Source organism: Ascaphus truei, chromosome 4 (genome assembly GCF_040206685.1).
Source record: "Ascaphus truei isolate aAscTru1 chromosome 4, aAscTru1.hap1, whole genome shotgun sequence".
Taxonomy (NCBI): domain Eukaryota; kingdom Metazoa; phylum Chordata; class Amphibia; order Anura; family Ascaphidae; genus Ascaphus; species Ascaphus truei.
In genome coordinates, this window is record NC_134486.1 from 115,086,251 (window position 1) to 115,105,693 (window position 19,443).

Here is a 19,443-nt window from a genome sequence, read left to right on the forward strand (position 1 = left end):
CAGCCTGGGGGGTCTCTCATGCTCCAGCCTTTGGGCTCGCTGTTCCCCTCTCTTCCCCCCGGACCTTGTCCTTGCAGTCCCCCTCTCTCCCCATGGACCCTGTTCTCGCAGTCCCCCTCCCTCCCCCTGGACCCTGTCCTTGCAATCTCCCTCTCACTCCCTGGACCTTGTGCAAAGCGCACAAATGCTATGTCCACCGACAATTTCCTGTCTCCTCCCTCCTGCGCCGTCCCAGAATGCAGCGGACTCGGCGACCCCCTTCTGCGCATGCGTTGAAACATGACTACAGTCATGAAACAGTACCATATTGGTGGATTGCCGAGAAACGGGGCCCTACTGTACAAGTATAAGTGAAAATATCGATTTAAGCATATTTATCTGATCATTAAGAGAATGCACAATGTAAGCTTTACCAAGAATAAAGAATATGGCATGAATTCTGAACCTTGCTATTTCACACTCCTACATATAAACACAATAAAAAAAACGGGCTTTGTGCCGAGCACTCGCGTTCATACTTCAACTTTTGTGTTTTGCCAATGAAATAGTATTTTCATTTTTGATGTTTTTGCTTGAATGAAAGACTTTTCGCAATATTACTTCTGTGTGAAAATAAAGAAGTTTCACTTAAAATGCGCGTGTTCAACACACAAACCATTTTTTTTTTATATTCGCATGTAATTTGCAGCAAATTAATCGGTGAGCACTCCTTGTGTCAAAACTGTGCAGTACTCAATCAAAAAAGTATTATCATTTATTTCTATACAAAAATATTATAACGTGGCATATTCACAAAAATATATGAAAATACAGCAATATTAAAAAAAAAGCGAGGATACCCAATATATAATATTATATAACTTCGATCTGATGTGGAGCAGGGAATCTGAACACAGGGGGAACTAACAGTTCCTCCATGTGATCATGTGGTTATTAACAATGCTAATAACCACCAAATACTGTTAACTTATAAGACCGTGTCTGCATATGAAACAACAGTATCACAAATATAAGTCCATCACAGAAAATAGAAAAATGGAAGTCCATAGCAACAAAAAAAAGATTACCGGAAGTCAGATGTCGTTCCACATTGCAGGGAAGTGTGTTCATTCCATTCCATAGATTTTAAGTGGTGCCTCCATGTCAACCAAAAAATTATTGGTCAAGAGTGCAGCCCTGTTTACTCCAGACCCAGCATGGGAAGTCACTAATGGGAAGCAGAGGTGACATTGACGCAAACGGGACAGATGCACCATATCCGCGCCATGCTGCATCTGGAGCAAATGAAACGGGTCAACAGAGCAATCAACTTTTGGTCGACATGGAGAGGCAACATGTGGAACAATATCTAACTAGCGGTGATCACTATACACTGGGACTTAATCGGTTTATGGTGACCAGAGTTATTTAGAATTATGTATACAGTAGGTGTCCTCTTGTTTTTATATTGCTGTCTTTTTTATATACAGATGCAGTGCTGTTTTGGATACAAGGAAATTGCTGATAAACAGAGACTGAGAGTGGTCCGATTGCAGCTTCTCTGCGCCTAAAAGCCTAGTAAATTGGCTGCCCTGAAGGGATTAATGCAGGGGGGGGGGGGGTCCCTGCTTCCTAATGGGGCTCCCGCTGCATTAATCGTACTGGCCCGCCACCAGTCTAAGAGCTGTGCCGAACGATCAGACGGAAGCAGTCCCTCTCTCTGCCTCTCTCCGCACAGTTCTTACAGCAGATTGCAAGGTTTTTCTTTTTCCTACATAGGATTGAATCAGGGGGTCTCGGGAGCTGAACCGCATTCATTTAAAGTCCGGGGACCCCCTACTGCCCGAGGAACAGACCTCTGTATGGGGTGCCGCCCCACGGTCCCCCCTCCCTGAGTGGCCTGACCACATCCCCCACCCTCTAGACTAATGCCCAATATCCCTATTAGCCCAAATGTGGCTAATAGTGGTTTTGGGAATTTACCAAAATAAAATACACATACAGTATAGTAATTGCCAAAACAATAAAAATACATTAATTAGCCCACCTTCATTGCCATAGTGGCTAACCATAAAATATACTGTACATTACATTTAAATCAAATAGCCATCAAATCCATTGACAGTCACTGTGGTTATCTATGCCCCCAATGTGGCCATCAATGGGCACCCTACTACGCCCATCCCCTCTACCCCCAAACCCCCCCCCCCCCACCAACACCTCCCCCTCTCCCCTGCCACCACCACACACCGTAATAGGTAGTAGCCCTATTAGCCAGATCTGGCTAATAACACGTTTGCCCGTTGATGAGCATAAAAAGTAAATAGAAGTAGTACTTACAGTACCCCTGCCAGGATGAAGGCTGTCCTCATCCTCCTCCTCAGTGGCACCAACATCCAATAAAGGGCCGATGCCCAACCATGAAATCTCAATCTACTGGGTAGTAACCGCTATAGTAATTAAGGAGTTAATACCTCCCATTTCCCCCTGGGAGGCCTAACCACCCTCCCACGGTAATAATATATTGTATTTTGTCGTGTATTTTGTTATGCTTCAAAAATGGACAAGAGCACTTTTAGCCAGATCTGGCTAATAGGGATATTTCCCATTACTGTGTGTTTTGGGGTAGAGGGGTGGGTGATAGGTATAGTTGCCCCCCATGGAGGGTGGTTAGGCCTCTTGGGAGGGGGGGAAGGGCAGTAGCAGGAGGGGTAACCCCTTTATTACCTTAGCGGTTAGCCACTAAGGTAATGAACGGGGGTTATGTTTTCTTTTTTTTTTTGTACTTTTCATCACTAATCAACACGCACAAGTCTTATCAACGCCGACTCTTCTCTTTCTCTGACTCTCTGCACAGACCACCCTCAGCTGCCTCTTTTTCCTCCTCCATCTCACCTCAGGACTTTGCTGACTATTTCAAGGATATCCCCTCTCTTTCCTCCTCCCATCCTACACGTCTTCCTAACTCTCCTGCTGCCTCCCTTGACTCTTTTTCCGCTGTCACAGAGGAGGATGTGGCACTGCTTTTCTCCTCTTTTCTATCTACCACTTGCCATATTGACCCCATTCCCTCCCATCTCCTAAAACCTTTCTCCTTCTATAATCCCTATGCTCACACAAATTTTTAACTCCTCCCTCTATTCTGGTACCTTTCCCTCCTCCTTCAAACATGTAACAGTTATACCATTACTCAAAAACAGCAAACTTGACCCTACCTGTCTTTCTAACTTTCGGCCTGTCTCCCTCTTGCCTTTTGCCTCTAAACTCCTTGAACATCTTGTATTCTCTCGCTTGCTCCATTTTCTCAACACGTTTTCTCTCCTAGACCCTTTACAAGCTGGCTACCGCACTGCTCACTCCACTGAAACAGCACTCACTCAAATAACTAATGACCTCCATGCTGCCAAAGACAGAGGTCGTTACACTCTGCTCATACTACTCGACTTCTCTGCAGCACTTGACACTGTGAACCACCCTCTTCTCCTTCACATTCTCCATACTCGTGGCATTCGTAACAAAGCTCTATCCTGGCTCTCCTCTTGCCTCTCCCATCGTACTTTCAGTGTCTCTTCTTCTAACACCTCCTCTATCGACCTCTCTTTGGGGGTACCCCAGGGCTCTGTCCTGGGACCTCTCCTCTTTTCTCTGTACACACTCTCTAGGTCAGCGGTGCGCAAAGTGGGGGGCGCGGGAGATTTTTCTGGGGGGGTGGGGGCAGTTGCAGAGGCCCCTCGCTCTTCCCCCAGGCATTTAATTTAATGCGAGGGATCGCGTGAGGCCTCTGTAACTGTTTACTTACCGGGATTCAGCAGCTCTGTGACGCGTCATGGCACTATGTGACGTGACGTCACACGGGTCAAATGACACTGCAGGTCACGTGACGTCACATGACCCTGCACCGTCATCTGATGCGGACGAAGGTAGGCGGGGGGCGCGAGAGCCGGGGGATAGAGACAGTGGGGCGCAGCACTAAAAGTTTGTACTCCCCTGCTTTTGGTGACCTAATCACTTCTCTTGGGTTCAAATATCACCTCTATGCTGACAACACACACACATTTACTTTTCAACCCCTGACCTTACACCTGCTATACAGACCAAAGTTTCTGAATGTCTCTCTGCGATATCATCTTGGATGGCCCTTTGACAACTTAAACTTAACATGGCAAAAACAGAGCTCCTCATACTTCCTCCCAAACCTGATCCCACTACCTCTTTCCACATTAGAGGTTGGAAGTTCGGTCATACACCCAGTAGCGCAAGCACAATGCCTAGGGGTCACACTCTCTTGCTCTCTCTTTTTCTCCCACATTCAAAACGTATCTAAAACATGTCGCTTTTTCCTCCGCAATATAACAAATATACGCCCTTTCCTCTGTTGCTCGACTGTTAAAACTCTGACACAGGCCCTCATTCTCTTCCGTCTCGATAACTGTGACCTCCTGCTGTCCGGCCTTCCTGCCTCTCGCCTGTCTCCCCTAAAATCTATCCTAAACGCTGCTGCCAGAATCACTCTAATCTTTCCTAAATCTGTCTCTGCGCCTCACCTACTGAAATCTCTGTCCTGGCTTCCTATCAAATCCTGTATCGCATATTCAATTCTCCTCCTCATTTTTAAAGCTTTACACTCTTCTGCCCCTCCTTACATCTCAGCCCTAATTTCCCGCTATGCACCATCCTAATTGCTTTCCGCTCAAGGATGTCTTCTCTCTACCCCCTTTGTATCTAAAGCCCTCTCCTGCCTTAAACCTTTATCACTGGCTGCCCCACACATCTGGAATGCCCTTCCCCTCAGTACCCGACTAGCACCCTCTCTATCCACCTTTAAGACCCACCTTGACACTTGCTTAAAGAAGCATGTGAGTCGAGTAGCTTCGAGGCTAACACTATACAACTGATACATAAAGCTTGGCCCCTTGCAGACGCACTTATCAGTACGTCCTCTTACTGTATCTGTATGTTCCTCCTACCAATTAGCTTGTAAGCTCTTCGGAGCAGGGACTCCTTTCCCTAAATGTTACTTTTACAGTATGTCTGAAGCACTTATTTCCATGATTTGTTATTTGTATTATTTGTTATTTATATGATTGTCACGTGTATTACTACTGTGAATCGCTATGTACATTAATGGCGCTGTATAAATAAAAACATATATAACATATTAATGTACTTTTATTTTTAATGTATTTTTTTCAATTAAACATGAATATTGATTGCCAATGTAGCTCTCCATTGAGAGGGTCTAGTAATTCATGGTGACAATCAATGGTTTTATGTATCAAATGTATTTTTTTTGGTATTTACTGTACATTTGGCTAATTGGATATTGGGCATTCATCTAGAGGGTGAGTGGTTAGGCCACTCGACAGGGGGGGTATGAGAGAATGGTGGGATAGTTTATCCCCTTCATTTACTTAGCCGTTAGTCACTAAGGTAATGAAGCTTTGCTTTTAGTTTTTTAATTTTGATCACATGGGATTGAAGCAGGCGGTCACCGTAGCTGAACCACATTAATTTTAGGTCTCGGGGGGCCCCCTGCTTCCCGAGGTAGAGGTCTCTGTATGGTGTGCTGGTATCTGGGGCTGTTTAAATGCCCCGTCACGTGGGCTGTGACAGGGTACTTTTTAACTTGCAGGAGACACCTGTACCCGATACGGAGGCCTGTTTCCTTATTGTATATTAATATGATTTTGGTAATAGTTTGCACTGATGTTAGCATACAAACATAACTGATGAGGTGATGGACTGCTTAAGTTGCAAATGCATTGTGGAATAGTCTGGATTCATTTCTTATTCTTATTCATTTTTATATGTTACAGCCTTTAAACATATTTGTTGCTGAAGAGTTGAAAATCAAAATAGGTGACTTTGGTCTTGTGACTCCAATGACCGATGAACATGAAGAGGAAGCACTACATCGAACCCAATGCATTGGAACTCTATCTTACATGGCCCCAGAACAGGTGAATGCCACTATGTAAATAAACACCTACATGAAATGCATTAAATAATTGCAAGTAAGGAACGTATGTTATATTCCCTGAGTTAGAGTAGCTGAGCACACCAAAAGAAATGCAATAATTTATTTAAAAAAATTCATTTTATTGACTGATTACAGTCACAAACCATTTGTAATCAGTCAATAAAATGAACTTTTTATAAATTATTGCATTTCTTTTGGTGTGCTCAGCTACTCTTCTGTTCTACATGCAGTTACCCTGACTAGGTTTTTTCTGCTTGCAGCACCCACTACTATTCCTGTTTGTTGCTCTTGTTCCCATAGAGTTGGGGCATCCCAAATTGCATTTATCTTGACTCTTGTGTGTTTAGCTTATATTCCCTGAGTTAACATCTTCAGCCAAGTAATTACTGTATATGCAAGAATGTAGTCTGTAAATGAGCTCATTAACAGAGTTAAAGGAACTATCCAAGTGGATGTTTTTTCTTTATTTTTTCCTTTACATACAGTAGGTTGGAAGCAGGGGGTCTCCTGAGCTGCTCCCCCTGCTTCCCAAGATACTTAACTCTGTTGGGGATGCCGGTATCTCGGCAAAGTTTAAAGCTTCCACGTCACGCGGGCCAATAGGAAGCCGCACACAATGACATCACGGCTTCCTATTGGCCCTAAGGACGTGGGAGCTTTGAAAATCCACCATTACATGAGCCCGACTACGAGTATCTCGGGAAGCAGGGGGTCTCCGGAGCTGATATTAATGGGGCTCAGCTCCGGAGATAGTCATAGAGAGAAGTACATGCACACTGCAATATGGTGCTGGAGGGGGGTACTTATCTGCCGGTGCGCTGGGTCCAGGGAGGTCCAGACATCCCAGAGGAGAACAGTGTAGAAGAAATGGAAGCAGGCACATGGTCTTATGCAAAGAATATTTAATGTGCCACCAAAAGGTCCAACGTTTCGGCAGAGAACAGCTCCAGAGATCCTCTGCTTCAACCCTATGGGGGAAAAAAAATAAACCCTATGGGGGAAAAAAATAAACAAAATGGGAAAAAAAAGGCTGCCTAGATTGCCTGTTTAAAGTTCTGATATTTTAGGATAATGCGTTATAAATTATGCAACGTTTTTTTAAGTTTTGGCGTTACTCCATCTAGACACTGAAATGGGGGAAACAAGGAGAGAGAATTTCATTTGAATATATTTTACATATTTAAATTGGCATATTTCACAGGACGCATCACGTGTGTTCCCACATGGAGTATTGGAAGGGTTTCCAGACGTGATGTATATTCGGGATTGCCCCTTATTTAATTGACTTCTCCCATTGTCGCGTTTGGACACACAATGGTCCTTTATTTTAGTGCCTTGCCTTGAAATGTCTGAACTAAAAATTAATATATTGAAATCGGTAATAAAAACTTATAAAAGATAGGTCAGCAATATAAAGGATCGGGCTTTCCTAGGCCAAAGTTAAGTCTCTCCAGCATATGGAATTTCTTATATGTATATAGTCCTGCCTTCCTCCAGGCAGGGATTAACCACTGCCTGGCCGACACCCAACAGCTCTAGCAATTTTAAACATGGTTGCCCCTGCTACAATGTCACCTTGCTACAGATGCAGAGCGATGGTTTGTCTCATAGCTGGCACAGAATCCACCAATGAAACAGTTTTGGCACCCGCATCTTTGCGGAATCCCCGCAACCATAAAATGGCCATCCAGGATTAACACAGCGGGGGTCTCTGATTCTGAATGGGACTCCTGCTGTGTGAATCCTACCGGGCTGCATCAGTCTGACAGAGACACACAGTGAGAGTAGACAGAATCAGTCACTCTCTCTGCGCACCTCGAACAGGCGATCGCACTGCTTTTATTTTAAAAACCTATTATCGAAGCAGAGGGTCTCCGGGGACCCCTGCTTCCGAGTTACAGGCCCCAGTACGGGGTGCTGGTATCTGCTGTGGGTTAAGATGTCCCGGGCACGTGTCGCGGGAAAATTAAACATGCAGGATATACTGTCATCCAATTCCGGGGCCTGAACTCAGGAAGCAGGGTGTCCCCGGGGCTGAAATTTAATGCGGTTCAGCTGCAGAAACCCCATGCTTCAATACTAGAAGCTTTAATTTTCTTTTAATGATAATTACCTTAGCGTCTAGGTAATAAAGGGGTTACACCAATAAGGTAATGAAGGATTTAAACCAAACTTCCCGCTTTGTTAGGGGTAGAGGGGGTGGGTGAAAGGGGTAGTAGCCCCAGGGTGGGTATTTAGGCCTACCAGGAAGGTTGCGGGAGAGGTTAACTCCTTCATTACCTTAGCAGTTACTACCACTAAGATAAGGAAGGGGGTAACACCTACTACCCACCTCTAACCCAACAAACCACCCCCAAAGGAATGGACAAATGTCCTAGTAGCCAAATATGACTACTAGCGCATTTGTCCATTCAAATACAGTAAAATACATAACACATTAAATTAATAAATGTTTTACTTACCCCTGCCAAGATGAAGGCATCCTTCTCTTCAGCCCGAACATGTAAGGGCCGATGCCAAACCATTAAAACACCAATAACCCCTTAATTACCCTAGCAGTTACAACCACTCAAGTAATTAAGAGTTACTGGTGTTTTAATGGGGTGGGTGATGGGTGTACTGTATTTGCCCCAGGGAGGGTGGTTAGACCTGCCAGGAGGGTTGCAGGATGGGTTAACCCCTTTATTACCTTACCGGTTGTAACCACTAAGGTAATAAGGGGTTAACACCTCCCACAACACTCCCAGTAGGCCTAACCACCAACCCCGAGGAAACTGCCCCATCCCCCACCCCCTCTATCCCCATCACCACGCACACACAAATGGGCAAAAGCACTAGTAGCCAAATGGCTAATAACGCTTTTGCCCATTTTTTATGCAAAAAAAAAAAAAAATGTATATAATTAAATAAAATAAACATTAAAATACAATACAACAAAAAACACTAGCCAATACACCCACTGACTGGCACTGTGGTTATCTATGTCCTCAATGATAGCACAGATAACCCCAATGGCAATGAATGGGCAACCTACTACCTACCCCCCAACAACCCCCCCCAAGACAAAAGTTGTCCGTGTAATGGGTATTCCCCCACCCAATCGCATATAGAGTGTATGTGAGGGGGAACCTATGCTACCAGGTGTGCTGTGTTATACCTGTCAGGCTCACAGGAGGCCTGAGCCTCCGCTAGTGAGAGCCAGGGGTGAGTCTTCTGGAACGTTTCTTCGGTCAGCGCCTCCACCTGTGTAGGATTCTAGGAGTGTAGAATGTTCCCTACACAGGACCCACCTATAGTAACCACATACACAGGAGTATAAGTATAACCATTTACTATATGCAGCATCAACATAACACAATACACGTGCATTAACCATATGCTATCAACTCAATAACTGTACCAAAGTCTCAAATGTCAGTCACTCCCGCTTAGGAGCGTATACCCAGTGCCCACCGCCGTGTACCCCCACACCGTGTCCACAGTATAACCCTTGTCCCGTGGTCAGCGCTGCCACTATGTGTGAGTACTCTGTTGGTGCACTTTATAACGATACCTGCCCAGTGCGGCGGCACCTGGGCTTAAAAGGATCTTCACAAAGGATCCGGCGATCTCCTGCACGACATCCGGGTTCACCCGTGTGGTGTTCCGTCAGGGGCGATCCCACCCTGAAGATAGTCCAGCTCTTTTAGTGGTGTAGGCTTGAGCCCAAGCCTGTTGGTGGGAAGCGCAGTGTCCGCTGTGTCCCTAACTGACAATATCACTAATGGGGCAGGGTCCCTAACCTAGGGCCTGTCCCTACAGCACCACAAGCTATAAGGGGCTCAGGACCTAACTGGGGCCTAGGGGGCTGCTGGCCTAATGCAGTGGGTCACAGACCCCTGCACTCACCTCCTTCCCCTAGCTCTTCCTGGTCTTGACTGCTAGCGTGGGCTCAGAGCGCGAAATGTATCAATCCCTCTGTGCAGGGAGATACTACAGCCCTATTGTCTCCCTGGCATCACGTGGGTCGCTGCTGAGGCTCATGTTACTTGTAGTCCCTTCCAAGAGCCTCCCTGGTAGGCTAGGTTTCGCGCGTGTATATCACTGCGCATGCGCAATGTCTCTGGCTGGCCGCTGCATCTCCGGCTGTACTGCGCATGCGCGAACTCGCGCAAGATGACGGCGCCCTGCTCGGGAGCCGCCGGGGAGCACCCGAGCGTTCCCTGCTCGGCCCCCACCCTCCAGAAGTGCCGGCGGGTCTGTCGAGTGACCCCCGGCAGCGGAGGTAACGAGGGGGGGGGTGTCGCAGGGCAGAGGGGGACCTGGCTACATTCGTTAAAAATAAAACATTACCCAGCCAGCATATAGTAAATAAAAGTTGTACTTACCCCTGCCAGGATGAAGGCCGTTCTCATCATTCTGGTCCTCCGCATCTTCAGTGGGCACCGTAGCCGACCGATCACAGGAGAACGGATCGATTGGCAATTTACTAATTACTTATTGGACTGCTGCTTTAAGTTCTACATTGCATGTTACAGTACGATCTTCTATTTAGGATGGAGAATATATTAATCCCTTATAATTAAATGCTACTGATTACATGTTACAGCGAAGAAGTGAAACATAATTATTAAACTAAATAACTTGTCTTTTTTTTTCTTTTTTAGAAAGGAACGACTTATGAAAATGAAGTTGATATATTTCCGTTAGGGTTAATACTGTTTGAACTTCTTTGGAAATATTACAATTTTTCTGAGAGAAATAAGGTAGGTTTTGAAAAGACTCGAGCCAACATAATGCTCTAGACTTGCAAAACAAGACGGACAGCAATGCATCACTTCTGCACCACTAATATGTAGTGTTGGTGCTTTTTAGCTATCGTCACCTGACCAGATTACCTGCACCTGCAGATTATATAAATTGTTGTTATGTTTCAGCGCCTATGTATTTGAAGTTGGGATTCATTATTGGAATACGTCTTTATGACAAAGACTATCTTAACATGCGACAGTACCCAGGATAGCTTGCTTACTTCTGCCAGACTTTCATTTCACTTTGATAGTTTATCTTCCAACAGAAATTAAATTACTATAAACACAATGTGTTTTTCAGTCATAAGAAATAGATCCCACACATACAAAACATATACAAAATAATTAGATATAACAGTAAAAACATATTAATTTTCAATTGAAAATAGGTTTGTAGCATAATTACTGCATAGGTTGTTTTTTTTTTTTTTTAACTCATATTTAAGAAGTTTGTGTTCTTAAATTAGGATGGCAACCAGAATTGGGTGAGTGGGTCGATTTATTATCATACTCCACAATATGAAGAACCTGTTTAGCCAGTTCAGAAACATGGTCTATTTGTGCCTGACCTAAAAATCTGGAGCTACTGTAGATTGTGATATTTCTGTAGTAAGAGAGAACCAGAATGATGTCCTAGATTCAGAAGCAGAAAGGAAACAATGAAGGTAACTGAGAACAGAATGGAATTAACACACATTTTTTATGTGATTTGATGTGTGCTCTTCAAAAGACTAAAGACTAACTGCACTACTTACTGGCAGCAAATTGGTGGTGCATGATGGATGGTATTAGTTTGCTGGCATCATTGTTACTAGTCTAAAGTCTGGGTTCGAGGAAGATTTGAAATCCAGCTAAAGGTGGTGGGGGTGGGGGGGTGGTTTGAATCATATCTTCAGTAATGGCTCTACAGAAACGGCTGTTTGTGTCTTGGGTTTTTTTTATGCCCTAAATCGCTTATTAGTACTAAACAGTTTTACCATTCGGTGACCATCAATGATTCAAATGATGTTTGTTTGCTTTTAGGAATGGACTAATATACGAAATGCCCAGTTCCCAAAGGCCTTTGTAGAGCAATACCCGGCTGAGGTATATCAATTATCAATGTTTCAATTATCTTGTTATTTCTGCCCCTATTGCTTATATTTAATATATTTACTTAATTTTGAAGGCATTGAAGATAAAGTTAATGCTGTCAGAAGATCCTAAGAAAAGACCCAAAGCCTCTGACCTAAAGAATTCTTTTGGAGAAAACTCCTCATGTCAAAGGTAAGGCCCTTGTGTCCATGACCATGTATCTGCTCTCTGATGAGGACAGAGTGGGATAGGGGAAAGAACAAAACGCCCCCACTCGGAGACCCAGAAGATAGGAAATGAAGAACAAAAGCAGACAAATCTTTGCTTTACACATCGCTAGATTTGTTTAAGGAAGACAAATAGATTGTGAAATTCTTTACAACAAAGTTTTGGGCAGCTACTGTACCAGCGATTTGTACTTTTCACATGCAGTAAGATAAACAAGAGTCAGAATGTCAGAGAGCATAACAATTGACCACTATATCCAAGACAATGTTCGAACATAATTCCAAGATACTTTTTGTTTTCTCCATGCTAATAAACAAAGACCAAAAAATGTCTTCTCTTATCTAGGTTTAATATAAGTGCAGTTCTTTGCAATATAAGTTTGTGATACAAGTGTGGAGAAAAAGTAGGCTTAGTGTTGTGATATGTTCATGTAACGGGTATTCCACCCCACCCAATCGCATATATAGTGTGGGTGCGTAGAACATGCGGTGTTACCGGTGTGGTGCGTATGCCTGCAGGCTCACAGGAGGTCTGAGCCTCCGCTAGTGAGAGCCTGGGGTGAATCCTCTGGAACGTTTCTTGTTTCAGCGCCTCCACCTATGTAGGATTCTATGGAAATGTAGAATGACCCTAACATAGGAACCCACTCAGAAACCACATACACCAGTATTATGGATAACAGGTTTACTGAATGAACAAACACTAACAAAGGATAACTATTACATCATAACATTATAACATCCCCACACGGTGCCCACAGCCCAACCCTTGTCCCGTGGTCAGCGCTGCCACTATGTGTTAATAGAATGTTATGATCTGTTGGTGCACTTGTAGAGTACCTGCCGAGTGCTCCTGCACTCGGGCCTGCAAGGAACTTCACAAAGGCTCTGTCGTTCTGGGATCCCGTCTGATCCGGTCCGGTGAATCCTTGCTTGGGGTCCGCCAGGGGCGGTCCCACCCTGAAGATAGTCTTTGTCTTTGAGCACCGACTTGGGCCCAAATCTCTTTCAAGGAACTGCAGCATCCGCTGATCCCTATCTAAGACTGGCACTACATGACACGGTCCCTAACCTAGGGCCTGTCCCTGTAACACCACAAACTGGGGAGTGAGGACCTCTCTGGGACCTAAGGGGTTAATAACCTGATCCGTTCCCCTTACTCTTCCCAGTCCTGACTCTCCCTAACACTAACTAACGGGGCAGCTACGCGCTACAACCTACTGAATGCGTACAGCAACTTGCTGCACGCTAAGCCTATGCCTTCTTCTCAGGCCTCACAACACTGCCAGCCGTGACCCTGACAAGACAGTACACTAACGCACTAAGGGCAGCGTCCCTATCTTGGGCCGTCCCTCAGTGCTTACCCACTAACCTGGTGGGGAGTTGGGGCCTACCTTGGATGTAGGGGACCTTACGCGATGCAGGAGCTTCACTCACTCCCTGCACCCTTCCTTCCCCTTCTGCTCCGCTGCTCCAACTGACTGCGTAGCTGCAGTCCAAACAATGTATCTCCTTCCTCCAGGGCAATCCTTCAGCCCTATTGGCCACTATGAGGCACCTGGTGCCTCCCTCGCTATGCTCCATGGGAGTTGTAGTCCCATGGAGCCTAGAAGCACATTGGGGCCGCGTGCGCGCCTTCCCTGCGCCTGCGCAAGCTATCTGTGGCTGCCTCACCCTTCCCCTGACTAGCCTCACGCTCGCGCGACTTCCCCCTAACTCTCGCGGCCTCCCTGCGCATGCGCGACTGTCGGGCCGCCGGGGGCCTACTGCGCATGCGCGAACTGAAACGCAATGGCGGCGCCCTTACAACCCGGCTCCGAGAGCGCCGGGAACCCTGTAACGCGCGTGCGGCCCTGGCAACCAGCCGCATGCGTCCCTAGCAACCCCCGAGCCGGGACCTGACCGCCCTCACCCCTGCCCTCGCCGGACGGAGCCGCCATTGGACGCGGCGGCCCCCGCGATCGGCAGCGAGGTGAGGGGGGCACTGACAGGCCGGGGAGACCTGGCTACACACTCCCCCAGGTGAAAAATCCAACGTCCTCGCTTGGAGAACGCCATACCCTGACATAAGGTTACACAATAAAAAATTGCATGTCATAATTGGTACACTTAGCAGGTCGACTTTACACATCAGGTTACATGGTACATCACCTCCAGTAACCGAGGCCAGCTGAGACCATTTGTGGGGTGCACCTGACTGATCATGTGGGGGTACCTCACTTTTGCGTCCGTGAGCCTCCCCCAGAAAAATCTCCTGTTGAGCACGCTCTGGGGAAACAGTCACCGGTTCTGTACTACTTCCTCCCCCTGGTGGAAGGAATAGCACAGTGTCTCGTAATCGGGCCTTTACCCGGTCATCCACGGCATGGATGCAGTATACCAGGAGGCCAGGACCTTTCCCGCGGTCCACTACCTGGGGAATGGGGCGCTCCTTTTTGGGCTTAAAGGAGGCAGCTGTCCCTGAATCTCTCTCCACACAGTCTTTGTCCCCATATTTTTGCGAGGCTTCCACTGAGAAGCGAGCACTGGACAATGTCTCTGTTTCACCTGGCAGGGGGTAAAGAGTAGACACCTTACCACTGCGGTGATTCACGGTGGCCAACAGGTCCTCAGGGATGCTGTCAGTTCCCACCTCGGCTGTCTTGGGACCTGCCCCCTGCACTTCTGGGGCAGTCCACTTACTCGCTGGAAACTCGGGAGCGTTGGATCCCAGTCCTGGGACCACTTGTGTCGGAGCGCACGGGCTCACACTCAGATCCGGAGTCGGTGCGAAGTAAGAAGGTTCCTCACCACTCCGCTGGCTTTCGATAGGCTTCTCTTCATCTGGCACACGGTCAGGTAGGTAGGGGTCCACTCGCACCACTGGACAGCTACCTTCTAAGGAGGACACCTCCGCCAGGACGCGATGCAGACGGGAGCCCTTCACCCTGGTGACCAGACTTAAGGAACTATCGTGCTCCGCGGTCACCTGGAGGCTCACCCCCAACACCCCTGGGGCAGTCGACTCACCCTCGTCTTCGTTTGGTACTGGTCCCCATTCTAGGACCGATGGTACCTCTGTAGTAGGTCGGACTGACCATTGTAGGGCACACGGGCCCACAGCAGGCTCTGTATCCGCCGAGATAGTTGGCTCGGTGACTTCACTAGAAGAAGGGAGGGGTACATACACCTTACCCTGTGATCCCTCTGTCTCCTCTGTATCACCGCTGGGGTGGATCGCCGGTAGGCGCATCGCCACCGATGGGACTTCAACCTCTTCCCCGGAAGATATCATGATCGAATCCTCCACAAGGTAGTCACCAGATTCTCCTGCGATACAGCCAGTGGTTGTTGGTACGAAGCTGGCGTGCTCCGGTACCTCCACTGCGGTCGCGCTCTTCTCCGCCAAGGGTTCACTTGGCTCCTTAGCTGGCTCTGTAGACTGGGGTACAATAGGCATCAAGAAAATTGTACCGCAGCAATCACATTTGGGCTCCCACACCAGTGCGCCTCTAGAACAGTCACAGGTGGGGCTAAAGCACTGTGTACACGATTCCCCATCCACCTCGGTGATCTTGAAGTCTATTGGTAACTTGGACATGTCGGTTCCCTCGTCATAGGCTTCTCGCAAGCAGGGGCACATTAGCATAAGAGGAGATCTATTCCTGACGCTCGCCAGGGCACATACACATTAGGGTGTATCCCCTGACAGTCTATCTCATCCTCATCCTCAGAGAACAAAGAGTCTATTACTGCATCGACGTAGGGTTGAAGATCACAGTACTTGCTCCCCCTGGTGGAATCTGAAGGAAGGGCACTTTCTACAAGGGAGTGGTTCTGGCTCTGCTCTGAGTCACTCACATCACAGGGGAGGGGCTCTGATTTTCGTGCCAAACCCGGACAGATTGTTGCGACATCTTTCTGTGCAGGCTTGCAGTCAGCAGCACGTGCGCTCTCCTGATTTGGCGGGAGACGCCATTTTGCTGGGTCGGCATAGACTAGGGGGTACCCTTCTGAGGGGCCCCCGGGCATGAACAGTGCGGACGGTGCCTCTGCCAGGCATATATCCGCACTGTGGGTTACTACAAAAAGAATGGTTTTCCATGTGGACGTGGGATCTTGTTCCTCATCTAAGACACATGTCCACGGCCACCCAGGAATTTTACACATATACTCCCGGACCTTAACCGCGGGTATAGTTGCGGGAAGGCCTCCTACCGCCACTACCTGGCCAGGTTCCATATATTGTCTCAAAGCCCAGGCAAGGACCTCGTGTCCGGACTTCACAAACATGGTGACAAAAATAGGAACGGGACAATTTGGAAAAAAAATGGACAGGGCACCCCAGGTGGTATCTCAGCAGCGCCTCCAATTGTAACGGGTATTCCACCCCACCCAATCGCATATATAGTGTGGGTGCGTAGAACATGCGGTGTTACCGGTGTGGTGCGTATGCCTGCAGGCTCACAGGAGGTCTGAGCCTCCGCTAGTGAGAGCCTGGGGTGAATCCTCTGGAACGTTTCTTGTTTCAGCGCCTCCACCTATGTAGGATTCTATGGAAATGTAGAATGACCCTAACATAGGAACCCACTCAGAAACCACATACACCAGTATTATGGATAACAGGTTTACTGAATGAACAAACACTAACAAAGGATAACTATTACATCATAACATTATAACATCCCCACACGGTGCCCACAGCCCAACCCTTGTCCCGTGGTCAGCGCTGCCACTATGTGTTAATAGAATGTTATGATCTGTTGGTGCACTTGTAGAGTACCTGCCGAGTGCTCCTGCACTCGGGCCTGCAAGGAACTTCACAAAGGCTCTGTCGTTCTGGGATCCCGTCTGATCCGGTCCGGTGAATCCTTGCTTGGGGTCCGCCAGGGGCGGTCCCACCCTGAAGATAGTCTTTGTCTTTGAGCACCGACTTGGGCCCAAATCTCTTTCAAGGAACTGCAGCATCCGCTGATCCCTATCTAAGACTGGCACTACATGACAAGGTCCCTAACCTAGGGCCTGTCCCTGTAGCACCACAAACTGGGGAGTGAGGACCTCTCTGGGACCTAAGGGGTTAATAACCTGATCCGTTCCCCTTACTCTTCCCAGTCCTGACTCTCCCTAACACTAACTAACGGGGCAGCTACGCGCTACAACCTACTGAATGCGTACAGCAACTTGCTGCACGCTAACCCTATGCCTTCTTGTCAGGCCTCACAACACTGCCAGCCGTGACCCTGACAAGACAGCACACTAACGCACTAAGGGCAGCGTCCCTATCTTGGGCCGTCCCTCAGCGCTTACCCACTAACCTGGTGGGGAGTTGGGGCCTACCTTGGATGTAGGGGACCTTACTCGATGCAGGAGCTTCACTCACTCCCTGCACCCTTCCTTCCCCTTCTGCTCCGCTGCTCCAACTGACTGCGTAGCTGCAGTCCAAACAATGTATCTCCTTCCTCCAGGGCAATCCTTCAGCCCTATTGGCCACTATGAGGCACCTGGTGCCTCCCTCGCTATGCTCCATGGGAGTTGTAGTCCCATGGAGCCTAGAAGCACATTGGGGCCGCGTGCGCGCCTTGCCTGCGCCTGCGCAAGCTATCTGTGGCTGCCTCACCCTTCCCCTGACTAGCCTCACGCTCGCGCGACTTCCCCCTAACTCTCGCGGCCTCCCTGCGCATGCGCGACTCTGTCGGGCCGCCGGGGGCCTACTGCGCATGCGCGAACTGAAACGCAATGGCGGCGCCCTTACAACCCGGCTCCGAGAGCGCCGGGAACCCTGTAACGCGCGTGCGGCCCTGGCAACCAGCTGCACGCGTCCCCAGCAACCCCCAAGCCGGGACCTGACCGCCCTCATCCCTGCCCTCGCCGGACGGAGCCACCATTGGACGCGGCGGCCCCCGCGATCGGCAGCGAGGTGAGGGGGGCACTGACAGGCCGGGGAGACCTGGCTACATTCATATACAGGAATTTGAATACAGTATACAATATAACTTTTTCTAACATTTCTGAAGGAGTTGTTTTGCCTGAAGTGTTGAGTTTCCCCATGCTTGAGTCAGCTGTTTATATTGTAGTTTTTAGTTTTGATGGGGTTGTTGTGTTATATACCTTTTTTCGCATTAATGTTTAACAGTTACAACTCATGTTGATCGATTAACAGCATCCCATTTTCCTCTTCTTTGTGAGATTGCAGCTTAGATTGGAACTGTAGTAAAGACTGCCTCATTTTTCCCTGTCGTTAGTGTTTTCGGAGGGAGCTACACAAGCGATCATGTAGTTGCAGTGCAGAAATTTCCTTGGTGCCGCAAGTAAACCAGCATTGACTGAGTTGTTCTGTTAGCTTTGAATGTTTATATTTATTTATGTTTTCTTAGCTTTCTTCCAGATTTTGATGATATAACTCGCCTTGCCACGGGTGGATATGGAACAGTTTATAAAGCAAGAAAAATACTGGACAAAAGATATTATGTTGTGAAAATAGTAAAGCGACGAAATGAGTAAGTATTATCCTTAAATCATTGTGATCAATGCAAGCAAAAGTCCAGCCTACAGTATTTAAACCTTTATATAACTGATTATATTGTTCTTTTTCTATAACAGATAGCATCCATCCTTTGTAACACCGGATAAACATACTTGACTGTAAGGAAAAAACTACTTGCTTGAATAAAAACCAGCATTTCCTAACATCAGAAATAAATAGTCGTGTTGAATAATAGAGATGCTCACTGTAGGACTGCATAGCATGTGCAAGCCATATAAATGTATGTGTGTACCAGTATGTTGTGAATAGCGAGGGTGTAATTCAGGGGTGCGCAAACTGGGGGGGCGCTAGATTTTAGGGGGGTGGCGCAGCAGTTTTTGAGGTCCTGCGCTCTACACCCAGGCATTTAAATTAAATGCCAAGGGACCGTGCAAGGCCTCTATAACACACCTTTCCTTCCAGCAACGCGTTGTCATGGTAACCCGGCGTCGTTTTTAATTTAGTGTCCCATGAATTTTAAATCTAGTCTATAGGACCCTATTTAAGAACTTTTATGCACTATAATTACTGGTACACCCTTTCAGTGTCAGGGACTGCTTTACTCTGGGTATTAGCACTTCCAGTTTTTTTAGTTTTTCACCTTACAGACATACCCCAGTTTAAGGACACTCACTTTAAGTACACTCACGAGTAAGGACATATCGCCCAATAGGCAAACGGCAGCTCATGCATGCGCCTGTCAGCGCGTCCTGAACAGAAATACCGGCTCCCTACCTGTAATGAAGCTGTGAGCAAGCGGGGAGACTATATAGCATGTTACAAATGTGTTATTTACATCAGTTATGCACGTATAGGATGATTGCAGCACAGTACATGCATCGATAAGTGGAAAAAAGGTAGTGCTTCACTTTGAGTAAATTTTTTCTCTTT

At 47.3% G+C, this 19,443-nt stretch overlaps 1 protein-coding gene across 3 annotated transcripts in view; it reads left to right on the forward strand.

The window, feature by feature from the left end:
• LOC142493050 (interferon-induced, double-stranded RNA-activated protein kinase-like) overlaps nucleotides 1–19,443 on the forward strand; it is a 129,344-nt gene that overhangs the window by 91,289 nt on the left and 18,612 nt on the right. For all 3 annotated transcript variants that reach the window (XR_012800968.1, XM_075596485.1, XM_075596486.1), the window contains 5 exons: nucleotides 5,796–5,939; nucleotides 10,606–10,704; nucleotides 11,773–11,835; nucleotides 11,918–12,015; nucleotides 18,404–18,526. Coding sequence is in view for 2 of the 3 variants with exons in the window: in XM_075596485.1 (XP_075452600.1) it covers nucleotides 5,796–5,939; nucleotides 10,606–10,704; nucleotides 11,773–11,835; nucleotides 11,918–12,015; nucleotides 18,404–18,526 (527 nt within the window). In the remaining variant the exon portion in view is untranslated. The remainder of the gene's footprint in view (nucleotides 1–5,795; nucleotides 5,940–10,605; nucleotides 10,705–11,772; nucleotides 11,836–11,917; nucleotides 12,016–18,403; nucleotides 18,527–19,443) is intronic.